The sequence below is a fragment of the Vidua chalybeata genome, chromosome 12 (genome assembly GCF_026979565.1).
Source record: "Vidua chalybeata isolate OUT-0048 chromosome 12, bVidCha1 merged haplotype, whole genome shotgun sequence".
Classification (NCBI taxonomy): Eukaryota; Metazoa; Chordata; class Aves; order Passeriformes; family Viduidae; genus Vidua; species Vidua chalybeata.
Genome location: NC_071541.1, coordinates 12,526,523 through 12,539,330, shown reverse-complemented (window position 1 = coordinate 12,539,330; position 12,808 = coordinate 12,526,523). Strand labels below are relative to the sequence as shown.

The window sequence follows — 12,808 nt, the reverse complement described above, 5'->3', positions numbered from 1 at the left end:
GAGAATGCACTTTCTTTCTTTCAGCAATCTGCAGTTGGTGTGCTCCACATGCTGCACTGTCTCTGCTTTCAGTTAGCAAAGCTTCTTCATGGAAACAGCTCACCTGTACAAAACAATCATCACAAAGGTCACAGATGCATCTATCTTATTATTTTACCTTCAGATTATCTGGAAGTTCAGAACGTCCTGCATAACCTGGATTCATAGTAATTGCTATAAAACAGTTGGCATTAAGCTTTAGCTCAGTTCCTTCAAAATTAAATGTTTCTAGCTTCATCTGAATGGCTCTTTGGATGCAAAGGATCTGCTGTGCCACTACAGACAGCACTTCCAGTTCAATGCGATTGAATTCATCAAAACATGCCCAGGCACCTGATGAAGCCAAACCCTTGAAAAACTGCAAATGAAGAAAGAAACCAATAATATTGCTAATAGAAAAGATTCAAAAGAAACTAAGAATATACTAACTAAGAATATATCCAACTACGATGTTGGAAGTTTAATTAGATTTAAAAAATACAATTACAATAATAATGCTTAAACCTGTTTAGATCACAGATCAGTGATATACTGAAGAACAAAGTTTTTGACTCTAAAGCAAGCTAAATCAGAAGATACCAATCCCATGAACTCTTTTTTGTTTCATATTTTAGTTAGCAATTTAATAGGCTTTCATAAAGCACAGAAAATGAAACATGTAGAGAACGGTATATAGCATCCTAGGGCAGCAGACCGACCACAGGTGCTCCATTTATTTGTGTCTGCAAAACAGGCACCCTAAAATTTTCATGCTAAAAATAAAATACAATAGATATTTATTTTCTCTTTACCTTTCCCATTGCCAGGTAATCAAGGCCATCAGAGCAGTTAAAGACAACACACTGAACAGCGAGAGCTTTAGCCAAATCTTTGGTGGTCTCCGTTTTACCTGTTCCTGCTGGACCCTCTGGGGCACCACCAAGGTTTAAATAAAAGGCTCCAATCTAAAGCACAGAAATAGTTTATGGAAATTATTTGTACTTCATTCATATGAAATTCTTCTAATGAAAATAGTAAAATTAAATTGCGCTTAATAGTTTCATACACTTATTTTATCTAACATAAAAAGTATGGTTTTCCTAATTAAAAGGAATCTGAAATGCACTTACAGCTGGGAAAAATAGGCAAGAGAATTTAATTTTGATCCTAACAGAGTGTTTAGTTTTATTATCATCATGACTATGATTGGTTACTCAGACTTTATTATACCCAATCTTTCAGTTCTTGTTTAGATACACCTTCCAAGTTAAATTTGTTGCAGTTGCTTGTTGCTACTCTTTTCTCTCCATCTGTCCTTTAATATATTTTTTCCTCTTTTCTTTTTCTTTCCCACACCATCCCCCTTTGATGTACGTGCCTTCCATTGACCATTCCATATTCTCTCCTATATTCCATTGAAGTAGGAGGAAATCTCAGAAAACAAAAAAGTTGCAGACTTTAAACAAACAGTCCAATCCACAGCTACAGGGCCACATCTGTATTGACTGACAAGTTCTGGGAATACTTTATTAAGACCTTGGTGGGCAAAGGACAAGACTTCTATTTGCCAGAATGCCACGCTTCCACCTGCTGTGCTCTGATTCAAGGCTTGTGAGCCTAAAACCAAAACAGACTACCAACTGCACCACGCTCTCACACCGTCCCTTGATGTTTTGAGAAACAGATAACAAGCATCAACTACAGCAACATCATGGATGCCTAGCAAAACTTGAAATCATACTCCAGCAAAGAGACTGCAGTAACTGATAACAGTTAAAAGTTTCTGATACAGAAAAGCTGTATCTGAGATGACACTGGTCACCAATTGTCAGGTCAGCTGAGGATAAACCAGTACAATAATAAACACCTCTGCCAAGAGCAGGGATACTAAAAAGTTGCCAAACTTGTACTAGTCTTAGGAACAGTGTGATCATAAGTGAATCCTTCTCCATTTAATTTAGCAGCCACAGAACACCAGAAGAGCACTTTGCATTCTCATAATCTTTACAGTAATCAAATATTGTCTTTTCTTCCTGTGTGTTTTAAAAAAGTACAATCACAACAGAAGAACACACTAATGTTTCAGTTAGGTTGGTGGGCTGTCCAGATTTGTTGTTATGAGCAATTTTCATGTTTAATATTCTGTAAAAATTACAAACCTCATTCTGGCAGTAATAGCAGAATCTGACAATAGCCCTAAGCCTTAAAAGGATGGCTGCACTGAACGGTAAGCAGTACTAGAGCACAGTAAATACAATTTGCAGTATCCCAGGAGGAAGCCCATACCAGGGTGCGGTAACACCTGTCTGTGAGAGGAGTGATCACCAGGCGTGGGGAGTTTCCAAGGTATTCGTAGGCATATTTCACATTGCAGTTAATGATGCACACACGAACGTTCTCATTCTGCCAATAATAGCGCAGCTGTGCAAGCCACTGAAAGTCTGTTTCACTCTGCACACCTGACAAACAGAGTTGACAGCAATCATGAAAGATGCTGTAGATAGCTGGATTTTCTATTACGGTTAAATTTAAAACAGCTCTGAAATTATTAACGTTGATGCTTGTAGCCAAATACTCACAAACTCATCTTAGTACTGTACTGTGTTAGGCAGTAAAATCTGATTGGTTAACAATTTTTAATTAACTATGTGTTAAGAAAAATGTCTTCAAATATAATTACCACTTCCAATCATTTCCTTGATGACATCTCTAGCATGAACGTCAAGAGTAACCAAGGCACCCAGTGTAGTCCTTGTTTGCTTTGACAGTTTTCCTCTCACCAGCTCTACAATATCATTAAGTTGAAGCTGAAGCTTATCATAATAACCCTTTAAGCCCTAGGAGACAAAAGGTAAGTTTGAAACTGGTTATATCACAGTTTCAAGTGTTCCAGACTTCTTCATGTCAACTAGATATCTTAACAGAGGTTAGTTATTAAGCTACTGTTTTATATTGCCATGGGTTTGCCTCAACTTCTCTCTTATCCACAGTTATGCATTTATGTTGCAAAGCTACATTTTAAACTATGATTGCTCTAAATAAGAATATTAAAGTACTTGAATGAAAGGTATAAATCACTGTACATAAATTCATGTATGTCAAAAACACATGGTCATAATTTTTCAAATTTTATTTTAATTGTAAAAAACTGTTTGATTAACTGTTTGATACATCAGCTGAAATGAAACACAAAGAAAGATTTTTTTTTAATTATGCATTACACAGTACCTTGGGTCCATCGTGAAGAACTTCATGTACCTCACTTGTCCAGTACATTTGAGATACACACAACACTACTTGGCCAGGCCACTCCAGAACCCAGTGCTTTCTCTCAGTCTCTAGATAAGCCTGAAAGAGTTACATACATCATACAAACATAGTGTCTGGGAATATATATCACAATGTAATACAGAAGCTTATAATGTAATCCTATTAATATTCCTTGCTGAAGAATACTATTTTCCTATTTGCAATGTCCAAATGGAGCTTTAAATGCTCTTTCCCCTTAGGTTCACAATTTTTTACCCAATAATTTTAAATATTCTTAAAATTATCTTTCCATATTACAGAAATATTCACAACTTGTTAACTTCATACAAAGAAATATTTTCTGTCTAATGATTATCTTTTAGGAGAAAGCAAGCATATTATAAGTGTTCTATTTCTAATTCATAAGAAACCTGAACCAGTACATCAGATGATATATCCTGTAAAATTGTACTGCTGTGAAATTTTTAGAAGAATTTATATCCAGTGTTAGAGGAAAACTACTTGTGTCTTATTCAAACTAAACTCTAATGTGTATCACTGGCCTATTAAATACATGTCATGTTAACTTGGTCCTGGCACATAACTTCATCAGCTGCTGTTTGAGGAAGAATTTTAGAAAGCCAAGAGACAGCCACAGCACAAAGATAGGTGTGACAGTTCTTAAATTATCACAAACTCCATACCATTCTTGATCTGGCAATTACATCACGTACAGTCTTCAGCATAACATCTTCTACTTGAATTAACCACTTCTCCACTGCACCTCGAGCTTCAGAAGTAGAAATTTTTGAGACCAGTTGCACACGCTCGCCTTCAGAACTACACATTCCTTTAATATCCAAATTGCGAAGGAAGTCCAGCTTAGCAATGCCTTCAAAACACTTCTTCAAGTGAGGCTGAACTCTAAGAGGATCCTTAGTCTCTGATAGGATCTCCAACATTTCATCATTAGACAAGAAAAAGAAGCTAAAAAATAGAAAAAAAAAATACAACTGCATTATCAAGCTATTTTTAAGACTGATCTTATTCACAACAAATGGTCCCGTTCAGAATCTGTGGGTTTTAAATAACCAAAGATCATCATACCGGGGAAAGAAGAGACGTTTTCTTTCAAGGTAAGCATTAAGCCCTTTCATGATTTTGTCAAGAAGTTCATTACAGGTCTGAAGCTTTTCTGTTAATCCTGGCAAGGAAGTAGCAGCAAGAACCTGTAATAACAAATATGTGCAAACTGTCAGCTATAAATGAAGTATTTCAAACAGTAGAAATTAATCAAATAAGGAATAATATAACTTTGTTTCTAGAAAGCCTAGGGAACTGAAATCGTAGTTCACTGTATATATTCTGAAAACAAAGCATCACCTCCCCCTCCCCCACCAAAAAAAAAGGCAAGAGAAGGTATTCCTTCCTGTCAGTAAAGGATATTCCCCTTACCTTTGGGTCTTCGGCACAAAACTGCATAATCTCTCTCCACAGTCTATCCACAGTCTGAAACTGCCGTCCCTCTTCTGGCATCTGTTGCATAATATCCTCAGAAGAAAAGATGGGTTCCAAATACAGCCACTGTGCCTGCACTTTCAGCCAGTCATCAATATTCTCCTGAATTTGAATCAAGCGGCTTTCCCATTCCTTAATAAATGTTTAAAGAATGTTTACTTGACACTTCCAAGCAAATAATGTTAGAGACAACAAATTCAGGAAAAGTAGACATTGTGGTATTCCAGCTTCCAAAAAGAAAAAAAAATATCTACAAATAAACAAAATGAAAGAAAAATATTTAGGAGTACAAGTTCTTCCACATATACAGATGGCCAAAGGAGCTCAGAAATTTTTACTTACTTGGAAATTAATTTTCCAAAATGCATTTATCATTTATCAAAGTGTTACGAACTTTCAACAACTTAACTGTTAAGCAATAGCCAGGAGGCTACCAGTGATAAATTCTATTTCATCTCCCCACAGCAAGGGCTCTTTTAGCTGAATGGCAGCAGGGACGCAATACCAGAAAAGCCACCTCAGCTCATAGGAGAGATCCAGCAAGTCCAGCATCCTGTTCCTAAGGACAATAGCAGATACCAGTGGAGCAGGCTGCCTGCAAAGTGTAAGTATGTTCACTGAGCCTGCTTGAGCCTGAACATTTCCCACATAAACCAACAATGAACTAGGGAGGGTAACTGCAAAGCAATTCCACCAGCTTCTCTCCTGTCAATAGCCATGGTGTTAGCACCACAAAGACTACTCTAGCCCTGAAATTCAAAAGCACTGCCAATTGCTCTGAGACCCGATTACAAAACACTCTCCCAGCCATCAAGAACTTCCTTTGCCCTAGGAAAAACATTGTAGTTCAAAATTTGAGTCCAAAACTCAATAAATAAATAAATGTTCTTATTAGCAATAATAGAAACATCATTTCCAGTGATTTTGCAAAATAAGATAAAAAAATCATTTTCTCTTTGGTTACACTTGAATCTGAATGGAAGAGAGAATTCCAAATCAGAAATAATATGACTCATACTCAAACTAAAAAGATTCTTGCTGAAAAATCAATGAAAGCATTTAATTAACAACTCAAACAATAAAGTTGTAATACAATCAGTATACTATTGCACTACAGTTATCCTATAAATAAAAATGGCTGAAAAAGTACTCATACCCTTATTTCATTTTGAAACGGTTTAATGAAGGGTGATCCTCTCATTGTCTGAGTTTTCATAATCTGATCATCAAGAAGAGCCTGAATATCATCCACTGAAGACAGAATATGAATACCAGTCTCACGATACACATTTGTGATGAAGGAAATTGAATCCCAGGTTTCCATCATGGTATGCATTGCTTTCTCCAAGGAAAATTCCTATTTAAAAAGAAAATAGCTTGGTCTAGTCACTGAATTGCTTTTTTCCAAATCTCTAATTCAATATATAAAGCATATCTAGCTGAATAAACTATTTTGCTCTAGCAGCACAAATTAACTACTTATTATTTTTCCTCAGTATATCCTTTTCTTGCACACAGCAAGCAGCACACTTGGGAAATACAGATGGTGTCACATGAGATACAAATGCTCACACTCATTATTAACATATAATGGGCCAAATCTCTTCTGTTGCATAATGGCAGAGACAAATAATGCTAGTAAGTCATAAAAGTATTCACTAAGAGACCTGATGTCATATTCGTCACTATCACATCTCGGTGCTTACCTTGCTTGCACCCACACTTATTGTTGTAAACTGTTCCAAGTAAGAGGACAGATTCTGCTTTAAAACTTTTCTCAGGGTAGTTCCAGCATCTGGTGTTATATCATATCCTACTATATCTGACATCTGCTGCCAGTGACGTTCTCTCATGCCAGGGTTACAAAACACAACCACAGTGGGAATATACTCCTAATTCAGAAAAGACATTTATAAGGTAAATATTGTCATATACATGATTTCTTAATTTTTTAACAATCTTTCGTGTGCATTTAAAATTCTGCTATGGTAGCTGAAGACATGAAAATCTTTTCCAAAAAGTGCAGATGGCTGCACTTGGTTTTCCATTCAATTTCTAAATAATTATATCAAGTACTGAAGAAGAAATATAAAAAAACTCTTAAGCATAATTTTTCAGGGATGCTAAATTTGACTTCTATTAACATAACAGAGTCCCATTTCAAAATTCCCAACTAGATCCTTAAATGTTTTTCTGCATCCAAAAATTACTTTTCTCCTGTATGTGTGCACTCGTTACAATTCCAGAAACTATAAAAAAAATTAAAAATCCAATTTTATTAAAATGAATGGGACAGTACAATCTGGAAATGGGGATTCAGAACAGCCTCACTCTGACTCTGCATCATCTACATTTACTGAGCCCTGAATTTCGAATTTGTCTCTCAGTATCAGATATTAATATCCCTCATGTTTTCTTACCTTAAATTCTTTAATCTGATCCAGAACTGAAGAACACATTGTAAGAGTTGGATTACCCCTCACAGCTTTGTGTCGCACTGGCTTTTTCTTCTCCATTGCCGCTTTCTTCTGCTTTTGTTGGAAGAGTCTTGAAAGTTTGTACATCTCTCTATAAAATTCATCAATCTCAGCCTCCATGCTTTCCCCATCTAGTTCCAAAAAGGTCCCATCCATCCATCTGAGAAAAAATACAATGTTACAAAACAGAATACTAAATGAAGCCCACAAATAAGTATCACTTTGTTTTGCAACATATGAATAGCTATTTAAATTAAAGCTCTTCTTCCATATTATTGTCATTCATTGCAAAATTCTAAAGCCGAGCTAAAAGTGGCTCAACCACATCCTTCTGTGTATTTGCGCAATTCTCTTAAGTCAGACACATACTGAAACTGCATAAATGGACAAATATTTAAGTTAAACTCTAGACAGAGATCGACACACAACATTTAAAAATACACTAGGTCTTGTATTTTCAAACCCCCCACACTTTCAGCCATAGCACATTGTAACTTCTGAAGAATGCATTAAATAATAAACAATCTCCCTTAATTTATACACAGAGTACACTTTTGTGGTAGGATGTAACCACCAAACAGCAACACAATCATCTGAACCCACCATTTTGGACAGCTGCTAGGTTAAAACCAGTTTTGGTTACATACAGATGATGAGCTCTCTAGTTGAGCTCATGTGTGTGATTCATGGTGTGATTCTTGGGGCTATATTGTGCAATGCCAGGACTTGGACTTCATGATCTTTGTGTGTCCCTTCCAGCTTAGGAAGTCCGATGATTCTGTGATTCCATGATTACATTTTAAAAATAAAAACGAATTAATATTTTTTTCTAGCTGAATTAAAAATAGCAAGTCTGATATATGTATGTTATATTACCCTTTTACTTTGCTTGTTAATAACATGTTAACAAGAAAACAAATCCATATTCTACATCTGACATGAATGAGGCCAGGATAAGTATTTTTTTTTCACTCTCCCTCTTATAGCATTTTGAGCTGAATTACCTTCTTTCTGTTCGCTGCCATTTCAATATAAGATTAAAGAGTTTCTGGTATGGTTCTATCTCAGCTTTTAAGTTGTTGAGGAGTGGGAATTCACTTGGTTTCCATCCAAGCAGAGTCTCTTCTTTATTAAGAGCAGCTACTGTTTCATCAGTGTCCTGCATTGTTTTCTGTAAAGTCCTCAGGTCAGTCACATACTGAAATCAAATAATAGTATGTCTTGAGAAATAACCAAATTGTGCTCTGAACAGCTATCAAAATAAGATATCAAAATATAAGCTTTCACATTAAAATTTTAGAAAACAAGATTTAAAAACTTGCCTGCTTATTGATGAGTATATAAACTGTGAAGAAACCAGATGAACACTATGAAAAATAAAATTGGTTCTCATTACTGAATTTTAGAGTATTTTCAAAATGTACGGGCTTTAAAACTTACTGTTCCAGGAGGCAGGCACACAATTTTTTATGTACGTGGCATATCATATTGGTAACTGGGATTTATTAGCTTAGGATGTCTCTTTTGTGCTTTGAAGTGTTTTGTTTTTTAAAAAGCCAAAATTTCTTACTATGCAATATCCTCCAATTAAAGCACAAGACATGCTATGAAAAGTAAAAAATACTGCTAGAAATTCATGAAGCTTTGGAGCCAGGGGTCTGCTCTTCACTAGCATAACAATTAAGTTTTGAGGTTTGTAGGAAAAAAATAAAAAATTGCTACATGTGCTGGTTTTGCATTAATTGATTTGTGGCAAAGAAGGAAAATGAATAAATTATTTTCATGGGTGCACACACTCTTTCTGAACTTTCATTATTGATATCTATCAGCTAATTCAAGCTTTATAGCAAACTTTCCACTAAATAAAGTGTTAAATGCCAATGATAAACAAAAATGGGAGGGAGACTTGTTCACTTGTTCACACAGAGCTTGTTCACTGTGGCCAAAGGATAATAAATGTTTTAGTTCACATTTGTTACACTGATTACTTTTAATTATAATTTTTTCTATGATCCCTGTGTATTAAACACATAAAACATTTCTACTGATTTTATACTGTTAATCAAACCTGTTGCATGCGATCCAGTTCTGAGTATTCTTCTAATTCCATCACAGATTTATAAAGCTTGTCTAATTCAACATGCAGGTTATCACATTTCTGTTGCACTTCTTGTTCTCGTTCAGCTTTAGACTGTTGGATCAGCTACAAAAGAATTTATTTTTTCATGACAAAGGTGATTTTAAGTCCTTTCAATAGTGAACATACATACTACCATCTAAACTTTTAATGCAAACAGAAAGAAAACTAACAATACAGATAAATTATCATCCTTGCAACAGCTGAAGTTTTTTTTCCTATGTCCCACTTCAGTTTGTGAAACCTCTATATGCTTGCTTGAAAGCCTCATCTCAATAATCATAGCAGTTACAATTGCCTCAAAGGCCTCCTTCAGGAATCAGGAAACAGAAAGTAAAGCATTACAGAAAAAAAATATATATTCTCATTTTTGGGATTCAGCATTTTACTGCCAAAAAGGACACCTACAGCTGTTGAAAGCCAATGTACCAGTGGCTGTAAAAGGCAGAAATTCTAGAACATAAGACCACCTTAGATCACTGTGTCTGCACACTCAAGGTTTTGTTTTGGGGTATCAAACAAAAAACCTGCCAAGAGAGAGGAGATTTCCTAAGACAAGGACACCTACTGCCATGCAAAATTTGTGAACCAGACAAACAGAATTTCACCAAAGGAAGAACCAATCTTTTCATTTTGCACTAGAGTAAGAACAGACTCATATCTGAAAGTATACAATGCAAATATACAGACTCATGAAAACTTGATATGAAACCTTTCTTGTCCTCAACCTCTAGCACAATACAAGTCACTTGACAGCCAGCTACAGGGTCCCACTGCTGAGGGATTCTCACTAAGTAGTGAGATTCACTCTGTACTACCATTTTCATTAAAAGGAGCAAGAACAAGCATCATGGACTCTTCTGTGTAGAAGTAGAAAATTAATTTTACTGATTTTTTTGGGCGGGATTAAAAGAATACTTTGCTTGTGTGGGGATAATATGCAAACAAAATGTTTTACAGATATAGCAGCCTCCCAGGCTGGGCATCTTTTCAGTCAGAGGCATATTTACTACCGTTGGACATACGCCTTAGTATCTAAACAAAACTTATTAAAGGAGAAATGCTTACTTGTAATATTTAAAAGATACTGATTTTTTAAAATGTTTATTATTAATTCTTTAAAAATCTTAGAAGAAAATATTGAATCTATGCTAAATTACTACAGAGAGGCAAGAGAACAATAAAAGGCTTGACTTACTGTGTCATAGACAGAGACAAAGCATGCTAAACAAGATGAATACAGGTGGTGGAAGAAAAGTAATCTACAGTCACACAGAGAAAATTAGATGTTGCATATTTTCTATTAATGATTGCTAGAAAACATTGCCCCCCCTGTTCTTTTTTTTTGACAGAACAAAATACCATTTTAACTAAATTAATTCCTGTCCAGACACGCAGTCTTATTAAGGACCTGACAGTTACATTTTCTAGACAAGTACTAGACAAGTACAGTGTAGTGAATTTTCATCTGCCTATGTCTTATCTAGTATTGACCACAAGCATATTAGGATAATAAGACTTGCTGAAGCTTTTAAGATACAGTGACAGTTTTAAAATTTAGCCACCATAAGCCCATTTTTGTTACAAAAATCTGGAAATACATTATTCATGCATGTCTAAATTAGTATGGTTCATGATATATGTCTATGTACTTTTAGCCCACTGAGGAAATAAATAGCTCAAGTAGAGTGAGAAGTCTAACAGGCCAAAAATACCATAAACTAAGAAAATGCTCTTACAATATCATGCTCTTTAAAAATGAGGTTAATCTTCTTTGGCCAAAATATAGCTGTTGTATTTAGTTCAATGTCTTCAGGAGTAAATGGATAAACATCTATCAAGTAACTCATTTGCCGACAGCACTCCTACAAAGACAGATTTCACAAAGCTTTATGTATGATAGATCTATTTAAAACATAGGGCAGGACAATATTATCTACAAAAATAAAATAAAAACCTACATTTCATGAACTTTTCAGAATTCAGAGCTCCTTCAGCCAATTGACTATTAACATTCAAAATATACGTGTAACATTTTTCAAATCCCTGCTCTGATCATGAGCTTGTTTCTCTAAATACGACTCCTGTGTTCTGTAAATCTATATGCAGAAATCCTAATGTTATAATAAATATAATTTCTGCAGATATAAATATAACATGTTTATAGACCTATTACCATAACAGAAAATCTGATACATATTCACACAAAAATTACTCTTAATGTAACATCACCTATATTCTGCTCAAAGAGTAAATTGTTTCTCATGTGTTCAAAGTCTGTTGGCTGTTTTTACACATAGAATGTTCTTTATACTATCTGTTACATTTTCACAAATAGATTTTTAAGCAGTCCTGAAGTAAGTCGGAGTGATTTATTAAAAGCTGCACTTGCTCATGGACTTGCAGAACACACGGGAATGGGAACAAAAAGCAAAGGCATAGGGCAAAGAATAAGCTGGACTTCCCACTTCTGCCTGAAGCAACACTGAGTTTATTCACAGAGGCAGAAAAAAGTCTGCACTCTGGAATGAATTCTCTATTTGTATAGGTCAGCATGTCTAATAAAAGATCAAAAATTAAAGGATAGTCTTTTACCTTGCTCCTTTGCACCAGCTCCTGAAAATCTTTGGTTTTGACTTTCTTTATGTATTCCATTATTTCTACCATTTCTTCTGTTGACTCAGGAACTTTTAATGCACATTCTTTAATGGCTTCACATTCACTGCATATCCTATAATTTGATTTTACATAAAATACCAACATTTTAAGATTTTAGTTTGACTGGCTTCAAGCTCAGCTTTAATGAGATTAAAAACTCAAATTACTTCAAGTATTCTCCCCCTACAAATTCCATTATGTATTAAACTAGAAGGGGAATATGACCAAGTCAGTCAAGACAAATACTGGTTTCTGACTTGCAATAATTGCTTTGTTTGGATTTTGGGGTATTCTTCTGAAATAAATGATTTAGTAACCTGTAGTTACTAAAAGAACTTCAGCAAACTTCATTAGTGTATACACAAACACTTTCCTAGTAAATAGTGTCTCACTTTGGTAATGTGGAATCACTATAAAACTTGGCCATAATTGTTCCTTTTCACTAAAAAATGTAGTAAGAGTTTCCCCATGACTTAATCCTGCAAATTAACCTCCTGATTAAATTGATATCTTATAAGTTCACCCACATAGAGGATAAAGGGGAGGTGGTGGATATAATTTTTCTCAGTTTTAACAAGGCTTTTGATACTGTCCTTCACAGAATCCTTCAAGAAAAGTTGTCCAGGTGTGGGATGAGTGTGTTCATGGTGTGCTGGGTGAAGAACTGGCGAAGTGCAGAGCTCAAAGCACTGTAGCAAATGTCTGGCAACTGTTACCAGCAGTGTTCCCTAGGATTCACTTCGGGGCCAGT

The 12,808-nt window shown here is 35.2% G+C and overlaps 1 protein-coding gene across 1 annotated transcript in view; it reads right to left on the bottom strand.

Annotated features, from left to right (window-relative positions):
• DNAH12 (dynein axonemal heavy chain 12) overlaps nucleotides 1-12,808 on the bottom strand; it is a 58,821-nt gene that overhangs the window by 36,739 nt on the left and 9,274 nt on the right. Inside the window, exons 14-28 of the mRNA XM_053953918.1 lie at nucleotides 11,995-12,130; nucleotides 11,139-11,264; nucleotides 9,331-9,465; nucleotides 8,267-8,460; nucleotides 7,206-7,422; nucleotides 6,492-6,677; nucleotides 5,942-6,142; nucleotides 4,723-4,917; nucleotides 4,375-4,496; nucleotides 3,972-4,254; nucleotides 3,247-3,366; nucleotides 2,699-2,855; nucleotides 2,305-2,477; nucleotides 831-983; nucleotides 158-397 (exon numbers count right to left, since the gene is read on the bottom strand). Of these exons, the coding sequence (XP_053809893.1) occupies nucleotides 158-397; nucleotides 831-983; nucleotides 2,305-2,477; nucleotides 2,699-2,855; nucleotides 3,247-3,366; nucleotides 3,972-4,254; nucleotides 4,375-4,496; nucleotides 4,723-4,917; nucleotides 5,942-6,142; nucleotides 6,492-6,677; nucleotides 7,206-7,422; nucleotides 8,267-8,460; nucleotides 9,331-9,465; nucleotides 11,139-11,264; nucleotides 11,995-12,130 (2,638 nt within the window). The remainder of the gene's footprint in view (nucleotides 1-157; nucleotides 398-830; nucleotides 984-2,304; nucleotides 2,478-2,698; nucleotides 2,856-3,246; nucleotides 3,367-3,971; nucleotides 4,255-4,374; nucleotides 4,497-4,722; nucleotides 4,918-5,941; nucleotides 6,143-6,491; nucleotides 6,678-7,205; nucleotides 7,423-8,266; nucleotides 8,461-9,330; nucleotides 9,466-11,138; nucleotides 11,265-11,994; nucleotides 12,131-12,808) is intronic.